Here is a 25,850-nt window from a genome sequence, read left to right on the forward strand (position 1 = left end):
ATCATATTTAATCTCCAATTGAAGAGCACTGTTGAAATCACCAATAGGTGTTGGGGTTTTTACTCCCTCATTTCATCAATTAATGAAATGGTTTCTTTTTCAAAAAAAAAAGAAAAAGAAAAAAAGAACCAAGGTATAATCGGGCATAAGAACTCTACAAACACAGGAGAAAACATATTTGGTAAATAACGAGAAAGACCAACCAAAAAGCTACAGTAAGAGGGAACGAGGAACATGATAACTAATGAGTAATTATATTACATCAACATACAAAATCCAGTTACAACTCTAGTTTGAAAGAGAAGGAAAACTGTGTGCCCAACTATCTTGGTAACCCATTATGCAAGCATTTTTTTTCTAATTTGAACAATGAAAATGGATAACTAGAAAAGCTTTCTAACCGTGCTTTATAAACTCAACGAGATTCCCAATCCTTCAACTTCTTGCTCCCTTTAGGTTTTGTAATTGGTGCATTCATTCCAGCCATTTTTGCATTGTATTTTGCCCGAAGAGGATCGTTATAGGTCCAACTGCATGACAGTAACAACTGACGTTAGTCAACCAGCAGAATAACTTCGACATGAAAAACACACTACAAACAGTAGAATGAAGGCAAAAAAACAAACAAATAGAGAAGATTGCAAATAGGGCATTGTTCTAATCATATCTTTATATTCTCTTCTAGAAATATAAACAAACTAAAAGCCTCAATATTGATATTAAACTCAGGCTGCTCAACACGTCCATACCTCAAGCTCATACTAAAAAAATTTCCAATCATTCTCTACTTAACATGCACTCAAACATAAGTAGACAAAGGATCAGAAGCTTTTGTAATAGATCGTATTGTACTTAATCTAGATATAAACTCAATTAAGAAACCAAAATTGATATTGCAATAATTTACTATAGGAAACTGAGAAGCAGAAAGCAGACGAAGTTAAATCAACTTACGGGTTGTTCCAGTCGGTTGTATCTTCATTGACAAGATGCGTCCATTTTGTTCTCCCACTGCGCCCAAAATGCTTGACCTGCATAACCTTCGGCAATATTGTCTTGTCCATTTTATCTTCTCCAGTTGGGGAAGAGAAATCACGATGGAAAATATTATCAGATCCAGCAGTTCCAGCATTATCATCAGCATCTTCCTGGAAGAATGCACCCTTGTGGTAATATTTCTGCATAAACTTCCACTTCTGCTTAGGTGGTGGAGCAGGTTTCGGATTCTTCCTCTCCCATTCTCTCCTCTCTTCCTCGGTCATATTTCTCACCTTCTCAATCTCCTCCCTCTCCTTCAACATTGCATCTCGAAGTTCTCTATCCCTCTTGATCCTAGCAATCTCTCTAACCTTCCAAGCCTCATATTCTTCTGCTTCATTTATTTCATCATCAGTATCTACATCTGCAATATTGGCCTCCATTTCCAAATTCTTCTGGATCTCTTCATCCTTTCTAATCTCCTCAACCACAATGTGCTTTGTCTCTGCCTTCCTTTCCTCCAATCTCCTTTTTCTCAATTCTTCAAGAGACCTTTCCTCCTCTTCAATACGCTCACGTTCAGCAATAGTTTCTCTCTCTGATTTAGGAACAAAGATTGGCTTCACCATTGCTATACCAGTAGGTTCATCTTCAGAGTCAGTTTCATACTCAGACTCCTCTTCTTCCTCTTCCTCTGGCTCCTCCTCCTCTTCTTCTTCAGGAAATGCAGCTTCTTCTAGCTCCCTTTGTCGCAACTTTTCCTTGATTCTTCTTCTTCTTTCCTCCAAAGCATCCTCATCCTCTTCCTCTGCATCTAATCCCTCCTGCCTCCGAGTTTCCTCTTCAATGGTTGAAACAATCTCAGCTTGGCGAATACGTCGATGATCAGCTCTAATCTCCTCCCGATTATCTATCCTACTCTCAGCCAGACGGCGCAACCTAGGGTCATCCTTCCTAGATATATCTGAATCTTCCTGCCTAGGAAATGCTTTCTCAAGAGCTGCTGCCCTGGCCATCCTAATATCGCCATCTTCATCGGCATCATCCGCCCACTCGGGAGCCTTTCCAGGCCAGTACCTCTTAACTTTTGTTTGTCCAATTTTACCTCTAAGTTTGTCTCTAACAGCAATTACAGTATCACTAACCCCCGCCGTGACCGACATTGTTAATCGGCTAAATTTCCAGAAGCAAAAGATACACCAAAAGAAAAAAAGAATTTTCTCCTTTTCAACTTAAAAATTCACAATTCGATGAAGCTAAACCTGAAACCCAATAATGAAATAAGTGCAGAGTTAAACATAGAGTCTCCAAGCTCCCTATATTATGACAATGTCGTTAAAATCGTATGATTCGAAAGGAAAATAAGGGAAAACGATAGCACTCGTAGAATTGGATCGGAAATTAGACGTACCGTACGATTCAAATTTAATCGCACGAACCGTCATGAATCGCAACTTCGCGATTCAAGAACCGATAAATCAGAAGGAAAAAAAATTAAAAACCGTCATAGCATGGTGTTTAGGGGTTGCCGGTGTGCTATTGGAGATGAAAATTAATGAAAACTTCATGGTGAGGACTTCTCGGAAGAAAGAAAAAGAAAGGGGAAGATCAACAGGGTTCTTTATCTCTTTTTTTGAGTACAAAATGTAAATTGAAAAGTTGTCCAAACAGTTAAAATAAGCTTCAACACAAATTAAGCAAAACCCTATACAATCACAACGAAAACTCAACCTCCCTTTGTGATAAAGGAAAACTCGAAACAGGAACAGGGATGAAAGCCCATAGCATTTCTCAATTAAACGCGCGTTGGAAACCACAAAGAGGGCGAAGGATAAAAAGTATGGTGAAATTTCAGGCGGAAATAGTCTAAAGTTAGAAATACCTTCAAAGTTTTGGTCTGAAGTTGAGTATAAGGGAGTATCAGAGTTGAAGAAATCCGATCCGAGCAACGAAGAAAATGGTGGGAGGGAGAAATGGCGGAGGCAAGTAATGAAAGCAGTCCGGATCCTCTGAAATCGATAATTTGTGAGATTTTTTAAGAATCAGGTAAAGGGGTAGAGGAGAGGAAAGTATTTTTCTATTTTCGTTCTTCTTTTTTTTTTTACTTTTTTATCGACCTAAACTGTAGTGTTGACAACGAGAGAAAATTATTTTGAAATTTTTAGAACATCTCATTCTTTTCAACCTAAAACACATTATCATTTCATTTCCTCTCTAAACTCTTTAACCTTTTTATTAGAAAAATAATTGGGTTGAATATATGGACGATCATCCTCAAAACTTACCGATAAAAAGAATGGCTTGCTCCTTAGATTATAAAGAAAACTATCATTTTGTTCACGTCACTTCAATGTCTAATATTAGTAACGTGTAAGGGATGTTTTACTCATCACGAAAAGAAGGCAGCCTTGTCATGTTGTCTCATGTAAGTGCACAAGTAAAGAGTTAGACTCTTTAGAGATTTTATGCCCATATGAAATAGTTGTAGTTAGGTCGAGAAACATTACTTCTAAGTTTAACAACCTTTACAATCTGGAATGAATCTCTCCTACATATTTTGAACTCATATTACCAATTAAGCATGCATCTAAACGGAAAAAACTAACAAAATACATGTAAAAAGGTAATCCTCCAACTTAAAAAGTACTTAGTGTTGATCGGTCAGAAGTCAACCAAATTCCATTAGTTCAATATTGTTCATTCCAAAGTTACGATAAATGTGGTAATCTTGAACGCAATTGGCTTCATGCAACCAATCATTATCAACTACTAGAAATAACGAATGACAGAGATATAGATAACATATTGTTACTTCTTTTACCAAGCAATTTTTATTGGTGAATGTTACATGTGTATATATATGATTTGAATTTTAATAAAATTATGATGCTTTTAAAAATTTTAAGAGAGTTGCGATAAAAATATTGTAGGAAGTGGACACCTACTAAGATAATTGAGGAAGTAGTGAGAAAAAAAGAATATTGGGATAGACGTTTACATCCGAATAGGGTCATGACTTTTTGTGATGAGTGAGACGTCCTTAATGCAATATCAAGTACCTAGCGGCTAACTGCTCTAGGATATAACCAAAAGATTAGTTTTTTAGGAGTTTATCATTCTTCACTAACGTGTTTCGAGAGGGCCACATGTACAAAAATTCAAACGAATAACCCTTAAACATGGATTTTGTCACTATTTGTAATGATCTAGTTTTTGTACTTCTAGATATGTAATGTCTTGTCCTCTAAATCGCAAGGATTATTATCATTAATGATTTTTGTATATTATCATTTGTAATAATTTAGTCCCATTAGAAAAATGTTATAAAATTTAATGGAACTTTTTACACAAATTAATACACTCGCTATGACCAATTTTGTTTAAATTTAAAAACAAAAAAAATCAATTGAGTTGTTTGTATAACACGGCATTTAGGTTTGAAATGATATTTCACAGCAAGGACTACACGATACGATGCTATATGTAATTAAAATTGTTAATTGCACACATGTTGTGTAAAAAAAGAAAATCATGTTTGATAACTATTTTTGTTTTCATTTTACTTTATTTTAAAGAAAATAAAAACAATAACCATATTTTCGTTCTTTATATATATATATATAAACAAACGGAAGCAATTATTCTTAATCGACATTTTTGTCTACTACCATAACTTAAAATGTTTTGATTGCTTCCGTTGGTTGATTTTGTTAACATGTCAAAGACATTGGCAACAACATTGAGACCGTCAAGCAACAACTTTAGCAAAAGATTATTTCCATATACAATTGCATTGATTAGTAGATTCCGTAGATTTATATCTTCAACAGTTTTTTCTTTCCTTTTTCTCATGTAAGAAATATTTGTTTTCTCCTAAATTAATATTCTCTAGGTTAGTTATATATTTGTTACTCTTTTCAGTTTTGGGGTTAATCGTCTCATTAGAAAAGTGTGTGCATTGAACGTTTTTAACTTAAAGTTTGTCTATGTCTCAACCTTCATATTTTGATATTGAAAACCCTTGTATTTGTTATGTTGGAACTTTTGGTTATGTAGCCATTATAGAATTTAGAAAGAATTCGATATTGATGTTGTATTTAGGGAGAGCCTAAATATATATAGTGAATGTGAGGTTAGGGGAAGCCTAAGCACACTCTATTGAAAGATCTCACATAAAGCTTTGAAGAAGCATTTTGTGGGAAAGAGGGGAGCTAAACTTAGAAGGACCTTAAGTTGAAACGTTAGAGAGCAAGCTATACGGAAGTCACTAAAAATGGATTTTATCATATAAGTACTTCTGTAATAATTGCTAAACTCTATAATAGTGAAGTTTCATTTGAATAGGCACGTTGTCCCGCAAACGTAGGTGATTTTGTACCGAACTAGGTTACTAATCTATGCGTCATTACTTTTTATGTTTGCTTTTATAACAACCCCTTGTCAGATATATTGTCTGTAATATCGTACTTAACATAATGTCTTTTGGATCCATCTATTTTTTCCATTTTAAATGTTTGAAAGTAATATCAATCAAATAGATAAATAATCAAAATTTTGTGTCTAAAAAATGTAAATATATTAAGAAGATGTAAACAGATATTGATATTGATAAAAAAAAAATGTCTTTTACTTTAATTTGGTTAAAATCTACTACGCTCTTGATTTGAAAAAATTATATTTGTTTTTCAAATTAATTTATTCATTAGATAATAACTAGTAAAGATTGAATCTGCTTTTAAACAAATTTTATTTTAAGTTTCAATATCAACGAGAAATTCACTTGTCTTTGGGAAAAAGAAAAACATATTCGAGCTAAAATTTATTTGATTAATTGATTAAAATGATATCTCGTCGTTGCACTAACTAAAAATAAGAAAATAAAATTTTAAGATTCTATCAATCACTAACTAAAAATAAGAAAATAAAAATTTAAAATTCTATCAATAACATGGATTGATGATAGACACAATATACTTCTATTAATAGCATTGATAGAAATAAAATTGAAAACAAAATATTTTTTTGTTTACGAAACATGCTCTTATTAGGATAGAAAGATGCTACATAATCCATGTAGTTTTACTAATTCAACAATTCATCGAGATTGGTTAAACAATACTAATAACTTTCAATGCAGAAAGATACATAGGTGAATAGTAAAAATGCTACTAAAAAATTAATAGTAAAAAATTGCAACTAAATTTAAAATTTGTTGAAGCTAGTAATGACTGAAAATATCAAACAAATGAAGTGTTGTAACTTAAAATAAATCTACAAGTTTAGAACCAACCAAAGTAGTTTTTGTTTACTTTTACCAAGTACCAGATGGACTGGTGCTTTATTAAGCTAAAATCAACATCAGAAAATAGCTTACCTAAAATCTATGTTAAATTCAATACAAAAACAAATAAAACTAATATTAATGGAAATCAAAACATAACAATTTAAAATATAAAATCAAAACAAAAGAAACCTTGAAAACTTCTAAGTTAATGCAACCAATTGCTTCCTTCATGTAGGCAAAAATTCAGAAATAGGATTAAATTATAATTTTGATCATTTTACGAGTTGGAATTTAATTAACGTGTGGTTTTAAGAGTTAGAATTTATAATCCAAACAATTTGATAAAATCGTAACATTATTTCTACGATAGAAATTATTAATAAAGATTTTTGTGAAACCATGAAGACTAAATTCTAATTATAAACTATAAGAGCTACGTTTCCAAATTAACCAAACAACAAATACCAGCAAGAAAAAGAGGAGAAAGAAACAGCCCATTTTCTAATATGGGAGCATGGCCTCTCTTCTCTATCAGTGATACAAAATGACTTGGAAGTTTTTTTCTCCCATGTAAGATTCAGTTCAAATCCGTCAAAGTGCAGCTTCAAGTTCCCCAATAGAAAAAACCTAAAGGAGGATGAACAGCCAGAGTACCATACCAAACTGACCAAAGAAGATAAAATAAATACATCAGATTAACTTGATTCAATGTCACAGCAGATCTATGAACTTACAATTGCTTTTCCTGAATCAACTGAAACTGCCTAATTTCAGGCTCTACTTTTCTTCTCTTTAGCCGAATGTTGAAATGAGGAAAGTCTTGTATATGCTCATGAACTTCGCCACAAAAGCTGCATCATCAGACAAAAAAAATACTTCAAAAATCAAGACTGACAGAGCCAATTTTGCCTTCTTCAAGATTTGTATTAACAAAACGTTAGAACATAAAGAACTTGAGACAAGAAATCTTTTTACAAATGTATAAGGAGATAAGAATATTAGAACGGTAGAATTAAGAGATATAAGTAATTAGACAGAATATTATTGAATATGTTACTGATCTTACTTCTAGTTAGGAAGTATACCAACAAAATGTCAGAGCATGAAAAGTCAAATTCATGATATAAAAGCATGCATTATCAAAACTCACTACTCTAAAGTTGCAGGTAACAATTTCTTTTTTGGTTTAACATGGATAGCCGAACATATCCAAACCATCAAATTGTATGGTAGTATCTATCCATTATTTGATGGATTCAAGGTTCTCACAATGAAATTATGATTGTGGCTAAGTTAGCCAGGCTAACTAATAGAACCAGAGGAAGTAAGAAGAACACAGAAGTTATATTTTTGTGTAATAACATTTACTCCATGCTATGTGTATTCTAAATACATTTACCTTCTATGTGGAAGATGGCTTTCTGTCCAAGACGCATCCTGTGTTCCTGGAAAAAGAGTTAACCAAAGATGAAAAATCGGACAAAAGGTGAAACTCTATCCAACCATCTTTCATCTTTTTTTTTTCTTTTTTCATATCCACCAAGTATCTGGACCAGCTTACACGCACCTCGACTAATCTCACGAAACAGCCCGCACTCTACAACATTTGGGTGTCAAGAAAACTTGTAGAAAATTAATTTCCTAAGAAGGTGGACACCATGGATTGAACCATGACCTCTTAATTAGTTATTGAGACTTTCTCCTATTTTTACTACTAGGCCAATCCATGATGGTTTAGCCATGTCTCATCTGTAATATCATATTGCTGAATTAATGCATGTAGATATATAACGCACTATAGTATTCAGAAATTATACAAACATAAATGAGTAGATGATTCTTCTTATGTGATTGTGATGGTAATTTAGCCAGACGTCGTTTAGGAACAAATTGTCTATGGCATGGAAAATTGGAAATGAAGTGAAGTGCACAAACCAGTTCACTTTTCAGTATTTATTCAATGATATTAGACAAAGTTGGAAATTGAAGCGTGCTTGAAAGTAAATAGTTGTGAAAATGAAATGACGAAGATCTGAAAAGTAAATAATTCCCGACTTGTAAAACTATGGGCTAGATAAGGTTGAGATTAAAACATGGTTGAAATTATACAGACTAATAGAACCAGAGGAAAAAAGAAAGACGTATATGGTTAAAATTCTTCACTTCGTTGCTTTTATCAATATCCATCATAGATCTCAATATAAGTTTGTTTTATTCAATGCTCAGAACCTCTCCACCCATCAATATTCAGCAAATTTAACACAGGTTCTTAAAGTGCTTTGGAGGCGACACTTAATTGGTGTTTCTTTCAAAAGTAAAGAAAAATATTTAATTTTGAAAAACTAGTCTTCAATATGTCCACATACATTCAATCTATCAAGTGTAGGATCTAATCTGTTAGTTAGTTATGACCAAAAAATTCGAGAAATTGCAAAACAAGAAAAACATGGAGAACTTGATATTAGAAAAAGAGGACAAATTACTTCAATGATATTGGAATCAAAAGTTGAACAATAAAAAAAGAATTTAAACGAATTGAGAGGCCAAAATTCAACTTACATAATATGCAGCCCAATGACAGACCTCATGCTTTAATTCAGCATCCAATTTCTTGAGTAACTCATAAAGCAATCTCTGAGTAAGTAGATAATATGAGTATCACATTAAAACAGAAAAAAATCAATAGAAATTGGGGAAGAACGATTACCTTCAATATGATCTCCGGAGGGATACAATTAACCAGTAACTCATATAACTTCCCACGGACCTGGAATAATCTAAAACGCAAAAAAATAATGTCCATTTATTTCAGACTTCACACAATTCTCCAACTAGTTATATGACAGTTAAAGTAGTTATTAGTTCTCCACATATATATTTCTATTAGGCAGTTGCAACTTTTCACATTTCTACAACTCTGCTCGACAAAAACAAAAGTCAAGAACATGTGTCTTTTTTACCAAACTTTCATTGAGAAAAAAATGAAAGAATACAAGAGGCAAACCAAGAAAAAAATAACAATCCCCAAAATCCTAACGGTTAATTACAAAAGTCCTTACACACAGAAGCAAAAAAGGGGACTGTGGGACACTAAACTCCCTCCCTAGAATGCTCCACTCTTCCAAAAAAAGGTATCATTTCTCTCACCCCAAAGACACCATAACAAAGCACAAATGCCATTCGTTAACAAAATCTAGCTTTTCTCACTAAAGGAGAGATGAACCAAGGGCTCAATGCGATCAATGCCAAACTCTAGGCCCAACCACCCTGAGGCCAAACGATTGAAATAAACAAGTCTAGACAGCCAAAGCATAATCACGGGACCACCAAAGATGATCAAGATCCTCATTGCTTCCTCAAAAAGGTCAACAAGGAGAGGAATCTTCATTCATTCAATTCATGACCAAACCAGACAGAGATCACCATAATCAAGGAGGATACCATCCACAGAAGTTCAAGGATTGCTTATCTTTATGTAATTATTTGTTAATGAAAAATACTAGCACGGCATATTTTAAGAATCAAAAGCAGTTTGAATGACAATGTTAGAGACGTACCCAACTGATGTGTATGAAAACCACACATATATGATATTGAGATGTATGTTATAGTACAGAATACAACAAAAAAAGGTACATGAGGTACCTTTTGGGACTCTGCTCCTTCATTATTTCAGATGCTATCTCAGTGATGTACTCCTCCCAATCCATTGGTGGTATTGCCTGGTTGCTGACAAAAGGATACCTAACCCAAAAAATAAAATAAATAAACAGCTCAGTCCCAATCCTTAAAGATTGTTTACCAAGGTAATTTTTTATGATAAGAAGTGAGAGAAACTTAGATCTGTAAGAGGCCCAGTGGAGACTAACTGTTGAACACGGCAAGTCTCAAATGATAGTATAGCTCTCCTCAAACTCCTGTTTGATTTTTCTGCAATACGGGAAGCAAATCCAGATGGAAGTTGCAGTCCTTCTTTCTTTCCAATGTACTCTAAAACCTTGAAAATCTGGTGAAAGGACGTAACTTTTTCAACAGCTTTCGAATCACTACAATAACATTTTTAAACTTTCAACAAATACTTTTGAAGACTAAGTTTTCAGGTAAATGTAAACCACGCCATGAAAGAGGAAACAGGCTTTCCACTGTCCACAACTTGCAAATCAAAAGTCTTGATCCACTTAATCCACTAACGTAATTTTTCCTTCTAGTCTAAAATCTTTGGGTACATATATAGGTAGAATATATTACACGACAACTAAAGGCAGGAGCTACTGAATATATGCATCACTAGAAAAGGCTTTAAATTGTTTAAAAGCATAAAACAAAAATTGAAAATGGCAGTGAATTTTCTTATCCCAAAAAAACAAAAACCGGGTGAACTGCTTGGTTTTCTGACAGCAGCATTGGTACCACTAACTATACAAGGTAAGCATTTGAAAAGGCATTCTTTGACCTACTTACATTTAAATATTAAGTTAAGACACCCAGAAAATTGTTGCCCATAGACTGCCAGAATAACATATTGAAGAATAATTAGGTCAATCACTGCCACAGATAGGGAAGGTTTTCATCCTTTATTAATATGACGTCAGTTTACAATAGTTGTCTGACTCCAAGTTCTTAGTCGAATAACAAATTGAATGTGGCTAAAATTTATAAATAATCACACTGGTTAGGACATGACATTTTATTACGTTCTTCCAGTCCATCATTTAGTTTACTCAAATTCATACCTCAGAACAAAAAGGAAATAAGACATTACAAAAAAAAAAAGAAAAAACTATCCTGACCTGCTCCTCTGTAGGTCCATTTATCCGCACATTTAGGCAGCGAGAGCGGATTGCTTCAGTAACTCTTGATGAACTATTGCAGCAAAGAATTAACCTACAGTACGAGCTATATTTCTCCATTGTTCTCCTAAGAGAGTGCTGAGCTTCTCTTGATAGTTTATCAACATCATTTAGAACCAAAACTGATAAATGACCAGCACTAAAAATCTCAATATCTTATAGAGATATATAATCTTGCACATACAAGCATACTGGTAAATAAAACAAGATCCCAAACAAGCAATAAATCGATATTTTACTGGTTTGTTAGTGAGATCATTAACATTTTTAAGCATTAACCACAAAGAATAAATAAGTTCTCGGGCATAAACAACTGATAAATATGGTTGGAGGGGGTGAGGAAAAATGAACACCTTTATGTCCTCTTTTCCCTTTGGAATCAATTGGTCTGTTTTTTGCCATTTCTTTGATTATCTCTTGAACAATATACCTATCTTGGAAACCTGCATCACTAGGAGTGAGCTCCACATGGTTGGCACTTGACAAGGTTGTCAACTCTATATCAATAGTTCTGGTTCCAGCCTGAGAAGAAAAAGAAAGGGCATAGAAACACAGAGAGAGAGAGAGAGAGAGAGAGAGAGAGAGAGAGAGAGAGAGATGGTGATAATGATGAGAACATAAAGTTATACAGCCAAATAACATCTTCAACAAGTTAAATTTTTATGCTAATCTATAACATTCTGAACTAGTAATCATATCAACAGACAACTAGAAGATCTCCTTTCCCAGAATCTGAATTCAATTACTTTCATACACATGTGAAAGGAGATGGCATCACTAAGGACAAATTTGGTAACCATTTGGTTATTGGTTTTTGGTTTTAAGTTTTTGAAAATTAAGTCTATACACATCCCTTCCACCTCTAAACTTCTTACCTAGGTATCTACTCTCCACCAATGTTTCCAAAAATCAAGCCAAATTTTTAAAACAAAAAAAGTAGTTATTTAAGAACTTGTCCCCTTTTATTGTAAATTCAACTTTTGTATCAATCATTGTCATAAACAACCGAAACTTACATCAACTTTCCACGTTTTGTTCTCCACCTTCACCTGCAGGCAAAAGGCAAGAGATGATAAAACACAACAAACAGACAGAACAACGATCACAAAGTTTCCCAGACAGAAGAATAAACATCAAGATTCAATACCTTATCCGCACTGGGTCCAAACATCTGCCGGATAAGGGCCATGACTAGGGTTTTCTTCCCAGAACCGGAGGGGCCATAAAAGAGCAAATGAGGGCAGTCCTGTTCATTAACCTAGGAGAAAATTTATGGAAAACCCACATCAAAAAACGCCAAATTGAAGTATGAAATAAGGAATGCAAGGGAAAAAAAAAACAACGAAAACCAGTTACCAATTTCTTGAGATTCTGTGCTACATCTTGGTGAACTGTGATCTGGTCTAGGGTTTTTGGACGATACTTGTCGACCCACAACATCTTCTCCGGTCTATGGAGATTTGAGAGTGTGGAGAGAGAAAAAAGAAGTGTGAGTGAAAGAGAGAGCGAAGGTTTAGGCGAGGCTTGAAATGGCGGGAAAAAGAAACAGAACTGATGGTTGATGAGGAGGGGGAAACGAAATCCCCAGTAGTCGCACTCAACTTTGACCCTTTTTTTTGTTTTCTTTTTAAGAAAAATTTTAATTTATACCCTCCAATCTGATTTGTTTTTTTAGTACTTATGTTATAATAGTTGTAGTTTGTAATCATATTTTATTTCATACGAGATTATCCTTAGATCTTCATAGATGAGGACAGCTCTTTAGTGCTAGCCCAATAAGCCTATCATTTCAAGGGTAAGATGTAAGACGAAGTTCATTCTTATCGGTTTTAGGGTTCGTAGATAAGTTGTTTCCTTAAGGACTGAATTCAAGTCTTGGGAAACGAAATCCCCAGTAGTCGCACTCAACTTTGACCCTTTTTTTTGTTTTCTTTTTAAGAAAAATTTTAATTTATACCCTCCAATCTGATTTGTTTTTTTTAGTACTTATGTTATAAAAGTTGTAGTTTGTAATCATATTCTATTTCATACGAGATTATCCTTAGATCTTCATAGATGAGGACAGCTCTTTAGTGCTAGCCCAATAAGCCTATCATTTCAAGGGTAAGATGTAAGACGAAGTTCATTCTTATCGGTTTTAGGGTTCGTAGATAAGTTGTTTCCTTAAGGACTGAATTCAAGTCTTAAACAAGGGGCTCCACCCTCTCATTGGCCTAAGAGGGATTCGGCTTATAGGTTGAACCTTAAACCAAGTGTTCGATAGTGAATCAGTAGAACTTATGGAGCAAGATGTAGTCTCATGGATAAAACGGTATTTTGAGCCAACTGAGGTTACGAACGACCTGTGAAAGATTGACTTAATGATCATAGTTTTATCAAATGGACACAAATATATCTATAGTAAGGGGAGTGCAACTACGAGACTTTAGTGGAATGGTCTGTTAGTTAACGAATGTTGATTAACTCAATCTAAAAGAGTTTAGCTAGTCAATCTCGAATCGTTGGAACTCATGATCTATAGGTCCATTAGGTTCCTCTGCTAGCTTTTATGGAATAAACTTATAATAGTATGATGGAATAAGTCGAATTGTTCAAATTGAGAGAGGAGAAAGAAACCGACAAGTATATGGTGATATAGTCATCGAATTTTAGAATAAGAGATAAAGTTTTATATTTAAATGAGATTTAAATATTAAAGATATGAATGCAAATTGATACTCAAAAGCTCGAAAATGATGGAAATAGTCAAAATTGTAAAAAATCAAAATGTTGAAAAGTCAAACTTTGACCGGCGATATATTCAAATGTGATTTGAATCTTGAGAAAATAAATGTGGATTTGTGCTCGGGAGGTTGAAATTAGTCAAGTTAGATAAAATTGTAAAAAGTCAAAATGTTGACTTTTGGTTTGAAAAGTCAAAGTTTGATTTTGTGCCAAATGACAATTTTGCCGTTTGACCAAAGTTAGTGGAAAAATCCAACATTTTGTTGAATGATCTCACTAACTATAGTAGACTAAGTGTTAGCACACTACGAAGACAATAAACCCACTAATGGTTAGTGGGTTATGTGTTGTTGGCGCATGAGCTTACATGCATATGAAACTTTGCATGTGATTTCTTTATAAAATGAGCTCTATGGGTTTTGTTAAAATCAGTTGGATTTTTTAGTATCAAATATGTCGGCTACTTCTTTTTCCTTTGTAATTTTTTTTTAAAAAAAAAAACAAACCAAATTTCAAGTCCAACCCTATTCCTTCATTTTTTTTCATTATTTTCTCTCTCAATTTTCTTCATCTAATGGGTCCCACAACCCAGTTTTGAGTTTGAAGGATAGTAGGTCAACTCTAGGGGTGGTGTAGGCAAAAAAAAAAAAAAAAAATGAGAGCTTCGAATGTAAGTTTTCTTAAAAACCCTAATTTCATTTTATTTTTCGGTTTAGGGTTCCATGTTAATTAAGTGTAATTATGGTAGAATTATGATCCGGTTTTGGCCGTCGTTTTTTTATTTTCATCGCGTGGTATTAGAGCATGTTTAAATTTACCCAATTGCATGTGGTGGGTTCCATTTTATTAGATAAATTATGGTTGAACTAAAATGGATATATTATGATTTTGGCCCTAAATTAAGTGTTTTTCTATATTAATTATTGTAATTGGCCAGATTTTGTGGCTTAATGAATATTGTGAAGGGTTTGTGTTTTTTTAAGAGTCGGTAGTGTTGAATATTAGGCTGTAATTATTTCACTGGGAGAGAGAAAAGTTGATTTTTGAAGAAATTTCAAAGACGGACTTAGAAAAGCCCTTAAGACCCAGTCTAGATCCATTAGGAACCCGACTATAAAGTCGGCCCTCTTACACGTGCCCAACTAGACCCAGTTTGCGTGTCATCTGACCCACAAGCATGTCTGTCCTAGCTCACACCTCGCGCACGCAGCCCACATGCGAGTCTAGTCTGACCCGCTCTGCGTACTTGTCAAAGCTATTTCTTCGACCTGTGCGCGTCTAGTGGCCTACTTTGGTGGATTGAGCTGGTTCAAGTCTAATTGTTGGGTCTTAGCCGTTCAAGATGGTTTTGGCCTGATTCAGTGTAGAGTTGATGTTTTTCCAGCCGGTTTGGGGTTGTTCGAGAGTGGTTTATGTACTACATCAAATTATTAATGTAATAATTAAGAATTTAATTTAATCTAGGGGTCAAAATCAGTCTTTTTTAGGGTGTTTATAATTAAATTATGCATGTGATGTATGTTTTAATTATTTTAAATTTGTATGTACATATTGTATGTCATATAGATATAAAATCCCACCATGTTATAATGTTTATAATATATAGTACGCATGTTAGTTAATTAATTAATTAATCTAATTAATTTTGATTAAATTTGATTTAATGAATAATTTTTTATTTATTTAACATAACTAATATGATTTAATTAAATGATAAATAAATTAAATTCTATATTAATTAATTAGTTTTATATAATTGTTATATATGGTTGTTAGATGTGTGTCATAGATTAGTATAACAAAGATACGTTGCATGCTTACCTAGGTTAAACATATCTTCCAATCTTTTCATAGAAATAGGTCGATATCTTGTAAATCCGATTACAAGATGCTCACCTGATTCGATCTTGTCAACAAGTCAGATAAGATGGCTAAGGTTGGAGGTTCTTAAGTTGACGGTTTATAAAACACCCCTTACCTGGAGATTGTAATAAGTTCCTGAGCCTAGTTAACCTAGTTTTATGAGCATGCATGAGAGATTTGAGGTAATAAAAATTGGTTATGGCCTAGACATTGTAGGTTAAAATCCGCTATAAAGGTTATGCTCAATGTTTTTCTAGACTTATGATTTGTTTAAGTTAGCTTAAATATAAATCCCAAAGTCTTAAATTACTCTTAGAAACCGTTATAGAACACTTCAGCTAGAGAGAAGTAATGTACTTTTAGCACTAACGTCCCTAAGAGTTCACACGGTGAGTTCCATGTAGGGCTTTGGGTTGTGTATAGGAGCAAACTCCCTTCGGAGAATGTTTGTATGGATCAATATCAAGGTGAATAGGGGAAGTAGTTCATAGTAAGTGAGAGAGAGATATGTGACAACACATCCCACGATCTCTTTCATTAGGTGGCACTGTGAGATTCCTATAATGCACATGCTTGTCTGCCTTAGAGCGATGTTCCCTTCGGAGGGTGGTATTATAGGATTCAGAACATCACAAACTTCAAATATGGATAAATTTTCTTAGATCAGTTTTCATATTGACTTTCCACTTACGGAAGCATGTTGATTTTGATCTATGAGATCCGAAAATGACAGGTTACACTCACAAGAATTACTAAGTTGTTAGTACATTCTTGACCAAAGTAGCGATAACTAAGTCCTATAAAGAATAAACAATTATTCTAGAGTTAGCATCTAAGCAAGATTGTCTTGGTTCAAAGGAGGAAGTAATCCACTACTCTTTGATGGAGGTTGTTCTAAGGGAAATTGCATTAGATGATAAAAAAATTTAGAAAAAAACTGTTCATAACATCTCTTTTTTGCATATTGCAAATTTGACAAATATGAGGTAATCTGCTTTTAAATTTGCTGTTTTTGTAATTTTGAAAATGTAAGTGACATGGACTCTATTATCATAAACTTTTTTACTATTTTTACAAACTCTCCTTATTCTAAACCTTTGAAATATCGTTACGAAATACAAATAATTAAGTCTCCTGAGGTGAGGTCTTGAACTTTCTGTTCGTATAACTTAGTCCTTGCAACCCTTCAACAAAACTAAAGATTTTGTCATTTTCGGTCATATCAGATATATCTAACATCAGCCCCGCAAATTGCTTCACATACTTCTGAATGGTTCCAGTGTGTTTTAATTCCCGCAGTTTTCGACGAGCCAAAATCTCGACATTCTTAGAGAAAAACTATGAGCGAAGTTCTCTCTTCAAAATCTCCCAAGTATCTATGGTGCAACGTCCTTCCTGAATGTCCACATACTGGGATCTCCGCCACAAGTTTGCATCTTCAGATAGATGCATGATCGTCAATGTCACTTTGGCTTCTTCCATATTAGTATTCATGGCTTTGAAATACTACTCAAGTCGAAGATAAAGTTTTTCACCCAAACAATGGGATGCACTCATACACCCAAACTAGAAGAACATATGGAAATCCTACGATCCTGACAACTAGGGTAGTGACTTTTTTAAAGGAGTCAATGGTGATGTGACATGCTATTCTTCCCCAAGGATAGTTATCAAAATGACCCTCATCATCCAACAATTTATTATGATCCACATCTACCCCTGTTGTTATTTGTTTCCCTAGCAAAAAGTTCGACAAAAAAAAATGTAAAGTTTTGTCATTTCGTTAAACAAGTAAGACACAAATGACCTTGGTATAGACTCTCTAGTATTAAAGTACTTACCAAAGAATCTACCCTTTAGCTTCTTCATGTCTAATTTTGGCAATACCCCACAATTTAGACCAATTATTTGTTTTGAACTCCCTAATTCTCAAATGAACAATTTCCTCCCTCAAAATTAAACCAAAACTCATAGTCTTTTGTAAGGCTACATTGCCTTCTAATTAGGTGATACGAGAGCTGGCTGGAGAATTTTTTTACTTTAAGTTATAGGGAACTTCCAACAGGTAATTCCTTAAATCTTCCTAGTTTTTCATCCATCGGTCTTCTTTCTATGTTATTTAAAACATCAAATCTAGCGTAAATACTAAGCTTATGTACTTTATACCATTTATTTCGTTTTAAAATCAACAAAGCAACCTGCAAACATAGAGATAAAATCACATTGCAATCTATACATACTCAATATATTAGTCATGTTATATGGTATATCATTCGGTATATTCATATATTGTTGGGTATACTTCATACACATCGTCCCTTCTCAGTTTGTTTCTAAACACCTAATTAGATTTTGTTAGTGCAACTTTCTTCTTTGTTTTAGCTTCATGAATGAAGAAGTTTTTAAGTATTTGAACATATGAAATATGAAAATCCCAAATTATTTGAACATAGATACTAAAATCTTAGACCATTGGATAATAGACTAACATAGATATCCCATACAAAATCCATAAGTACCACATTTTCTTTAAAAATTTCACGAGTAAAAATTAAATATTATTTCAACCTTCATTCTACTAGTTCAAAACAAGCATTTATCCCGCTTGTACTATTTTCATTCATAAAAAAATGTGCAAGAAACCACATGCATGTTGGTTCCATATAAAAAGATAGTTCCACAGAACACATTGTCTTGTTTGAACCCTAAAATAAGTTTAAAAAACATATCGATTTTAGTTTCATACCAAATGTTCTGTAATATACACAATATACCCTAAGAAGTTTAGTGAAGAACAAACATAAATTACTTATCGAAACAGTATTTGGCAGTAGAAAATTTTCCTTTCTACCCGTCCTCGTTCGACGAAACCTTAGATTTCTTACACAAAAATTGAAAATGCATCAACAACCGATTTTGTTCCATAACACTTGCGGTTTTCAAAGGTTGCTTGAAGATCGTTCCATAAAGCTTGCAGTTTTCGAATGTTGCTTGAAGAAGGAAGGTTATGGGACATGTTTTGAAAATAAAACGGATATCCACCTTTTGTGTATTTTTCTTACTTCTCATTTACCTTATTACTATTTTTAATAATATTAATAAGAATGATGGATACTTTTGGTCACTTAAATGGTATTCTTATGTCCAACGTGTACTTAAACATACTAATTTAGGCCATACGAGTTAAAACCCCAAATAAAAAAAACCAAAATTATTCTATGTAAAATTTAAGTCTACAGTTAAATTCATTCAATGTATTAACAATAAACAAAATGTAACTTAATCCATCCTGTATGATTTGAGTTGTTAACATTCTCTTAAAATTCTCTTGAAGAAGATGGGATGGGATGGGATGGGATGGGATGGGATGGGACAGTATGGTGTAGATGGAGTCCTTTTTTTGGATCGGATAATAATAATAATAACGACAATGGCTTCCTAAAATTCATTCACCAATTTGCCCTCTATAATTCGTTAACAACAACGAGAGAAAATTGCCCAATCTTCAAGTTCACCCCTAGCCTGTAAGCATCGAACTGAGTCATTGTATTGGCGATTTCCTCGAGAACTACTTCAATTACAGCTCCAATTTCCACTTTGAAGCCCAATTTCATCGCAGATTTCCTTCTTTCGTAAGCAATGGATTCAGCTACTTTAACCATGTCATCGTCTGTCATTTTGCGTAATTCATCGCTGAAATTACTTGTCATTAGAAAGATTCAACCCCCGTTGTGTTTCAAAAGGAACAAGTTCTCCAAGATCTCCGCGCTCTATCCCAATGGCTCTGCTTCTGGGGTTGGTACTTTTCAAATTTCTTACGTGATTCTATTTTCTGTTTTCTGGGTATTACTTGAAAGCTATTTATTCAATGAATGGGTTTATTGTACATTCATTTTTGTGCATTTGAAGGTGTTTGGTTGTTTGCTGCATACGTAGGAATATAATTGGGTCTTTTCGGCTATGTTTTTCTGATGGAGGCTGAGCATTTTGGTTTAAAGTTACTGCTTCGTTGTGTTTTTTCTTCTTATTCTTATTATATTTTCATTCAGTCTAAACTTGACAAGGTTTAATGAGAAAGGGTAGAGCATCTTTTTGATAAAAGACGGACTTTCGATGAGAAAAGAATGAAAGAACACGCAGACATGCAAAAGAAACCAAGGCTAGGAAAGGAAACATCCTAGAAAAGGATCTCCAATCTAACAAAAATAAGGCCTAACGAATAATTACAGAAGGAACTCATCATCGATGCTGAGAGAGAAGCGTTAAACTTTAGCACTTTGCCAAGGTCCAAACGTTGAAAGGTTCCCTTGGATTTTCGAATCACCTATATCCCTATCTTATATCCAATAAAAAACATGAGGGCTATACTTATAATAATCTGAGACCATAAGGATGAGGATTCATGGTAAAACATAGATCTCCCACATGTGATAATGGGGTCTTTATATAACTATTGTTTGTTTGATGTTTAAATTGTAGAAGCTCTCATTGCATATTTTGAAAAAGAACCGTGTTTTTTTTTTTTGCAGTGGTAGGCACCATGGCTCGTTACCTGTTGAATTGGCATAATTGTTCGAAACTTGCTAGAGCATTTCACAAATAATATTTTATGACATTTGCATTTCGCAATGTAACTATACGTCAAGAAGCTCTTTAAACTTTTTTGGCTTATTCTTTCATACGCTTTGTGATTGTGTATGGAATCATTTGCTTGCATCTTGCGACTACAGTTCTGCATTCATAGTTTCCATATAATATGTCTTTGAAAATATTCTGTGTGTAGCAGGGGGATTCTTCAGCTGCAGATGTTCATAGACGACGAAGTTCTTTTGAATCTTTGTTTTGTTATGACAAGGCTATCCCAGAGGAAAGAATTGAGACGCCTATTGGAATATCTCTGGCAGAGAAAATGATTGGAAACAATCCCCGTTGCACTGATTGTCAAGCCAAAGGTGCTGTTCTTTGTGCAACTTGCTCTGGCTCGGGCTTGTATGTCGACTCAATATTGGAGAGCCAGGGAATAATTGTGAAAGTTCGTTGTCTAGGTAAAATTGTATTCCTTCTTAACTATTAGTAGCAACATTTAGGAGTGGTTCAAATTATGGATATTTTTTTAAATGGAGTCCTGTTTTGTAATTTTCTTGTGTTTTCCCGTATTTTTTCTGTTGCTCTTTTGGCTCCTTTTGGTTCATGCCTCCTCTTTTTGTAGGTCTCTTTTTGGCTTTCGTGTTTATCTTCTTTCCTTTATTCTCAAATGAAAGTCGTTTTCTTCTCCAGAATGGAACTTTTTATTTTGACCCTGCTAGATTGTTACTTATCTAGTGGCCATTATGGTTTAACATGAAAGCAGAAAGAAGTCAACAAGATACCAAATGTACTTTTCGTGTAGTCATTTCCATATAACTTGGAAATTTTTAAGAAATCGATGCTGGAATCTGCAGAAGCTTTTGAATTGATTAGGCTTTTTTCTATCCTGTGCATTTGATTCAATAATTATACTTCTTGAAAAGGGGAATTTTTTGTTTCATCACTGTCAGTCATCTGTACTCTAAGTTGTCCATGTTTGTGATATATAATTAAATTTGCTTTCAACCACTAGCTTAAGCTTTTAGATGAATTGGTGGTTTAATAGTCCGTTAACTCATTGAAAAGTTATTGTCCTAACTCTGCAATCATCTTCTTGTAGGTTGTGGTGGAACTGGCAATATCATGTGTTCAGAATGCGGTGGTCGAGGTCACCTGGGATCTAAATAAGTTGTGAAGACTCCTTTCTGAAGGATTCATCTTGAACTGTCCCCAGCTGTAATATTGGGCATGGCTTATGTGTTGATGATGGGATATATTAATCTTGCAATTCAGTGAAGATCGATAGAGTTAATTTTGATTTAGGCAGTTTGTGGGATATCCTTACCATATTTCAGTTCAATTTTGGTTTAGCTCAAATTACTCCCCAGTGTTCTCTTCCGGCAACATTTGTACTTGTAACTTTGTTTGTCAAATCGACGCAACTTGTAACAGAAAGTTGTGGAATGTATGAACTATGATGTCAGAATACATGAACTACAAGGATTTTTTTTTCACAATTACTGGTATCTCTTTGTTCTTTTATTCTTTTTAGTAGTTATCAAGCTTTGAAGCTTTATTATATGTTTGAACAAAAAATCTACCCTGAATTTTTCTCTAACTTCTGCTCAAGAAAGCCAAAAGAACAAGATTTGTAGGGAAGGGGGGAAGAAAGAAGAATAAAGCCGGCATTTATGTTTCAGTGGGCTCCACGAAAGGCTTCTGTTTTTTAGGCCAGTCTCTTACTAAAACTTGAGGAATGGTCTAAATCTGCTTCTTCACTTGTTTTCAAGTTTTGTGGTTGATTAAACTGCGATCTCCGCTGAAGGCGTTGAATCTGATCAGGCACGGTGGAGTCATATCGAGGATTCTGGGGATTCTCTGCATAGGCCACGTAATAGGCAGAAACACATGCTTGCGGCCATGCCATTGCTATTCGACACTGCAACAACAACCATGAGCATTGTCATCCAGAAGTTAAACTCCTCTCAGGTATTATACTAAATTCAGTTAAAGTTCAGAAAAGCCATTTTTATAGTCGATAATATTTTAGCTCGTTACCAGAAAATAGCCAATTAGGAAGGCATAGATTGCTAATTCTGTTGCGTAGTTCTTGTGTATTACAAGTGTCCAGATCCCACTTATAATGCTGCAGATTGCACCACTTGAAACCCCACAGAGAACGCAGAAGGACACGGTGAGATCAGAATGTATAACAATTTCCAACTCTGCCCTTTTGAATGCTTCCCAGGTATCATAGGAAGCCTGCACAATCCCTTTATTGAAAACTCCGACGTGGACGAAACCCCACCTATTTCCATGGCTTCTCAGCAACGAAGCCAATCCCGAGCAGCAGTTTGCACAGGAGAAAAGGAACTCATCTGAGTCTCCTGCTACCAGCCTCATGGAACGTGCAGATCCCTGAATGAAGCTAAAAAGGGGGATGATGGCTGAGCCAAGAGAAATAGTTCCAACTGAATTCTTTATTATGTCGTGGAAAGCTGCTCCTATGTCCTTTTCGCTACCCTCAGCCAAATTCAAGTACTTTATGCATGAGATTGTAACTTGCACTATGTTCTTGATGACCTGCAGACTCCAGCTTAGGATCAACAGTATTGCTGCCACGAACAATGCTGTAAAATCAGACCTAAGAGCAATTGCTCCACCGATACCAATGACCAAGAAAGATGCATAAAGAATGCCAATGATGATTGATCCAAAAACAAAGATTGAGGTGTTCTTCGGAGGATATTTAGTAGAAAGTGATAGAAGTCGAATTGCGTAATTCAAACGGTGATTGATCCAACAGACATATACCGACAGAATCAAGGAACAAACTATGAGAATCACTCCTGCTGCTAAACCACCACGAGATCCAACAATGACAAAGAAAACGCCAGAAGCGAGAGATAGAACAGGGCTGAACCAGAAGGCTGTCTTCAAAGCCATAGAAGGAGAACAACCGGTGAAGGCCTGCCATGAAAAGCCAATGATTCCAGAGCTTCCAGTAGAAGCCAACAATGGAGGGTACCACTTTCTTGGGTGAAAATGATGTGTTTTAGAAGCTGCCTGAAGTCCCCGAACTGTCAGATAGATTACCAACACAGCTACCAGCCATAGATGGACAACTAAAATTATGTGTGAAAGCCTCCTGAAAATTCTCCATCCTACGGCAGGCTCGTTCAGACGGATGGGTTCTTGAACCTGCAACAACAACCAACAAGATTCATCCATATACATGTACGTCAACCTCCATAGACCAAAATGAATCTGAATTGACCTGAAAATGAAAATGATTTCTTGAGAAAAAAAGAAACCAACCAACCTTGTTAGGAGTTGAAGATGAAACCCTTATTTGTTGAACTTGTAGGGATTGATTCTGCAATACATTTGGTGGTGTTCGGGTTTCCATTTTTTCACTACAGGAAGAAACCAGTTCCTAAAATTCATAAAAAAAAAAAAAAAAAAAAAAAACAGAAGCAGTTCGTAGAACCTTTGATGTGTTCTTGAAGTGCTTTGGATTGGTTGATGAATAAGTAATGTGCTTGAAAATCCTTGGCCTGCAAGATTCAACATAAAAAACTCAATGCTCTTGAGATTTGAACTTTTCCAAGTCTTGTTAAACTAATCATTTCTTGGAAATCTGTGTGTATATATAAAAATGTATCTGGAATTGAATAATTTTGGGTCAAAATGGTTGTTGGTTGCTGGTGTGATGACGTGGCAGCATGAGGGGATGGTGACATGGAGCAATGGGTTTCTTCTTGGTTTGTCTTAGGTTATCATCCTTGTGATCCACCTCTCTCTTCATAAAGAAAAACGGTATTTGCTTTCTTGCTTTTAAAGTCAGTTCTTTTTTCTTTTCTCTTTTTCTTTTTTTTTCTTTTTCCTTTTTCCTTTTTCTTTCTCTCAATCAACTCAATGTTGAACAACTTAACTAAAATATTTTTCTTTTCTTCTTTTTTGTTATTTACTTTCTAAAGTAGAATCCTATGTTTTTGAAAAGAAATGCACTGTTTTTAGAATCCATTTATAGTTTATATTTTTAATTTCAACTCACTATATATATATATAAGTAATTTACAGTTTTGCCTTCCAACTTCAATAATTTAAAGTTTAATATTAAAAGACAAACACCCTTTCATGTTAATGATTGTGAACCAAAGATGGCTTCCCAAGTTTTGTCAACTCTTTTCTTTCTTTTATTTATTTCTCGATATTAAATTTTCAATTTTACAAATGTATCAATAGAATATCAATATTGAAAATTAATTTTGTAAATTAAAAATTTAGGCAATTTTAACACACTCCATTATATAAGTTTTATTTGGACAAACAAATATACGAATTTTATAATTTTATCAGTAGAATCCCCAAACTTTTATGATTGAATTAATTTAAATTTTCAATTAAGACTTTATTTAAAGTATCCTAATTGAATTGCATTTTGAGAAACTTATTATTGGTGTGTATCTATCTTGCTATGTTGACGCAATTTTAGGCCTAGATTTGAATTAGGTTAAAGGGATGGGAAGTGGCTCGTGGCAACCAGGTTGGTGGGACTTGCCGTGTGCTCTTTCTCATATTCTAAAGCTGGAAATTGGAATGTGGAAACTCTCAATTCTTTTTCATGCCTTCAGAATCATCCAACTTCCCAAAACGTCTCACTTTCCTTACCCTTACTTTGCTTTTCAAAGTAAACCAACATTTACTTTATAAGTATGATAAAAATTACTTTTCTAGACCCGCTTTACCTAAGTGGTAATTTCACGTAAATTTTCATTTCATCTCTCTCTCCACCGTTGTTGTACTAAAACATCTTTAGAAAATACATAGCATTTGGATTTTCAAATTTACAAACTTGGTAATGTTCTTGTCCTCTGTTTTTTAAAACAAGAAACAAAGATGTATTTGATAACTGTTTTTGGTTTTTGGTTTCTTGTTTCTTGAAAAACAGAAATAGAAAACGTGTTTGATGATAGCTGTTTCTTATTTCTTGTTTTCTTAATAATGTCCTACATTAAATATATGTTGACTTACGTCTGATTGATATACGTCGATGGTTAACCACTCATTTCTCTTAAATCTACCTTGATAACTTTATCAAACGAAAATATATCTACCGTTAACTACTCCTTTCTCTAAAATCTACATCACTAACTTTAACGATATTTACCAATAATAAATCATTTTTGGATTTTAACAATATTTTGTCGTTTGCATAAGTTCTCGTTCTAAACATTTATCATTACCTTGTATATGAGATTGGAATGGGAAGAATGAAACTTTCTATAAAATTTGAGATGAAAAAGGTCTTTAATCCATTTTTATCCTATATAATCCTTACAAATATTTATAGGAAAAATATTATATAAAAGAACAAAGAACAAAGAACCCATAAAGAAAGTTAAAATTTTTGAATTTGTAAAAAATGATGGTATATTTCAAAATTTAAAATTTATGGTTCAAGATTACATTTTTTTAAGGTCTTGAAGTCACCAAACAAACAAAAGAAAAACAAATAGAGCAAAATTCTCATTTAATTCCTTTGTTTCTGTCTTGTTGAACATTTCAAATGTACAATGAAA

The 25,850-nt window shown here is 34.0% G+C and overlaps 4 protein-coding genes and 1 long non-coding RNA gene across 7 annotated transcripts; 2 read left to right on the top strand and 3 right to left on the bottom strand.

Annotated features, from left to right (window-relative positions):
- Positions 1 to 216: 216 nt before the first annotated feature.
- On the bottom strand, positions 217 to 3,084 carry LOC101221311 (microfibrillar-associated protein 1). Its single transcript, XM_011655643.2, has 3 exons — positions 2,861 to 3,084; positions 955 to 2,240; positions 217 to 530 (listed from the first exon to the last, which is right to left on the bottom strand). Exons 2-3 carry the CDS (start codon positions 2,139 to 2,141, stop codon positions 416 to 418), a joined length of 1,302 nt encoding a protein of 433 aa, XP_011653945.1. The 5' UTR covers positions 2,142 to 2,240; positions 2,861 to 3,084; the 3' UTR covers positions 217 to 415.
- A 3,570-nt stretch (positions 3,085 to 6,654) lies between these two features.
- Positions 6,655 to 12,729, bottom strand: LOC101221072 (replication factor C subunit 3). Of its 2 annotated transcripts, XR_004216357.1 has the most exons (12): positions 12,469 to 12,729; positions 12,260 to 12,370; positions 12,129 to 12,161; positions 11,466 to 11,634; positions 11,053 to 11,234; positions 10,132 to 10,268; positions 9,908 to 10,006; positions 8,970 to 9,039; positions 8,822 to 8,896; positions 7,662 to 7,707; positions 6,997 to 7,113; positions 6,655 to 6,925 (listed from the first exon to the last, which is right to left on the bottom strand). XR_004216357.1 is itself a non-coding variant. In XM_004144606.3 (11 exons), the coding sequence occupies exons 1-11, from the start codon at positions 12,550 to 12,552 to the stop codon at positions 7,055 to 7,057; spliced, it is 1,065 nt and encodes a 354-aa protein (XP_004144654.1). In that variant the 5' UTR covers positions 12,553 to 12,729; the 3' UTR covers positions 6,655 to 7,054. The 2 variants fall into 2 exon arrangements, 1 of the variants encoding a protein (XP_004144654.1); XM_004144606.3 differs by having other exon boundaries at positions 6,655 to 7,113.
- A 6,330-nt stretch (positions 12,730 to 19,059) lies between these two features.
- LOC101220837 lies at positions 19,060 to 21,782 on the top strand. Of its 2 annotated transcripts, none has more exons than XM_004144605.3 (3): positions 19,060 to 19,494; positions 20,483 to 20,744; positions 21,386 to 21,782. In XM_004144605.3, the coding sequence occupies exons 1-3, from the start codon at positions 19,339 to 19,341 to the stop codon at positions 21,451 to 21,453; spliced, it is 486 nt and encodes a 161-aa protein (XP_004144653.1). In that variant the 5' UTR covers positions 19,060 to 19,338; the 3' UTR covers positions 21,454 to 21,782. The 2 variants fall into 2 exon arrangements, with proteins under 2 accessions (XP_004144653.1, XP_011653948.1); XM_011655646.2 differs by having other exon boundaries at positions 20,486 to 20,744.
- LOC101208969 (protein PNS1) lies at positions 21,769 to 24,155 on the bottom strand. The gene is made up of 4 exons (XM_011655644.2): positions 23,756 to 24,155; positions 23,588 to 23,681; positions 22,324 to 23,466; positions 21,769 to 22,204 (listed from the first exon to the last, which is right to left on the bottom strand). Exons 1-4 carry the CDS (start codon positions 23,836 to 23,838, stop codon positions 21,992 to 21,994), a joined length of 1,533 nt encoding a protein of 510 aa, XP_011653946.1. The 5' UTR covers positions 23,839 to 24,155; the 3' UTR covers positions 21,769 to 21,991.
- Positions 22,118 to 22,545, top strand: LOC116403372. The gene is made up of 2 exons (XR_004216138.1): positions 22,118 to 22,254; positions 22,514 to 22,545. It is a non-coding gene; the product is annotated as an uncharacterized LOC116403372 (long non-coding RNA).
- Positions 24,156 to 25,850: the final 1,695 nt, after the last annotated feature.

Source organism: Cucumis sativus, chromosome 4 (assembly GCF_000004075.3).
Source record: "Cucumis sativus cultivar 9930 chromosome 4, Cucumber_9930_V3, whole genome shotgun sequence".
Lineage (NCBI taxonomy): Eukaryota > Viridiplantae > Streptophyta > Magnoliopsida > Cucurbitales > Cucurbitaceae > Cucumis > Cucumis sativus.

Excerpts from the sequence above, each read along its gene's own strand:
- LOC101221311 (XM_011655643.2), bottom strand. The coding sequence starts at position 2,141 with ATGTCGGTCACGGCGGGGGTTAGTGATACTGTAATTGCTGTTAGAGAC. Across the intron at positions 531-954 it reads ACAACCGACTGGAACAACCC|TTGGACCTATAACGATCCTC; the intron begins GTAAGTTGATTT and ends ACTGTCATGCAG.
- LOC101220837 (XM_004144605.3), top strand. The coding sequence starts at position 19,339 with ATGGATTCAGCTACTTTAACCATGTCATCGTCTGTCATTTTGCGTAAT. Across the intron at positions 19,495-20,482 it reads CCAATGGCTCTGCTTCTGGG|CAGGGGGATTCTTCAGCTGC; the intron begins GTTGGTACTTTT and ends TTCTGTGTGTAG. Across the intron at positions 20,745-21,385 it reads TGTGAAAGTTCGTTGTCTAG|GTTGTGGTGGAACTGGCAAT; the intron begins GTAAAATTGTAT and ends ATCTTCTTGTAG.
- LOC101221072 (XM_004144606.3), bottom strand. The coding sequence starts at position 12,552 with ATGTTGTGGGTCGACAAGTATCGTCCAAAAACCCTAGACCAGATCACA. Across the intron at positions 12,371-12,468 it reads CACAGAATCTCAAGAAATTG|GTTAATGAACAGGACTGCCC; the intron begins GTAACTGGTTTT and ends ATTTTCTCCTAG. Across the intron at positions 7,114-7,661 it reads AGCCATCTTCCACATAGAAG|CTTTTGTGGCGAAGTTCATG; the intron begins GTAAATGTATTT and ends CTGATGATGCAG.
- LOC101208969 (XM_011655644.2), bottom strand. The coding sequence starts at position 23,838 with ATGTTGAATCTTGCAGGCCAAGGATTTTCAAGCACATTACTTATTCAT. Across the intron at positions 23,682-23,755 it reads ACTTCAAGAACACATCAAAG|TGAAAAAATGGAAACCCGAA; the intron begins GTTCTACGAACT and ends TTCTTCCTGTAG. Across the intron at positions 22,205-22,323 it reads TCCTAATTGGCTATTTTCTG|TGTCGAATAGCAATGGCATG; the intron begins GTAACGAGCTAA and ends TTGTTGTTGCAG.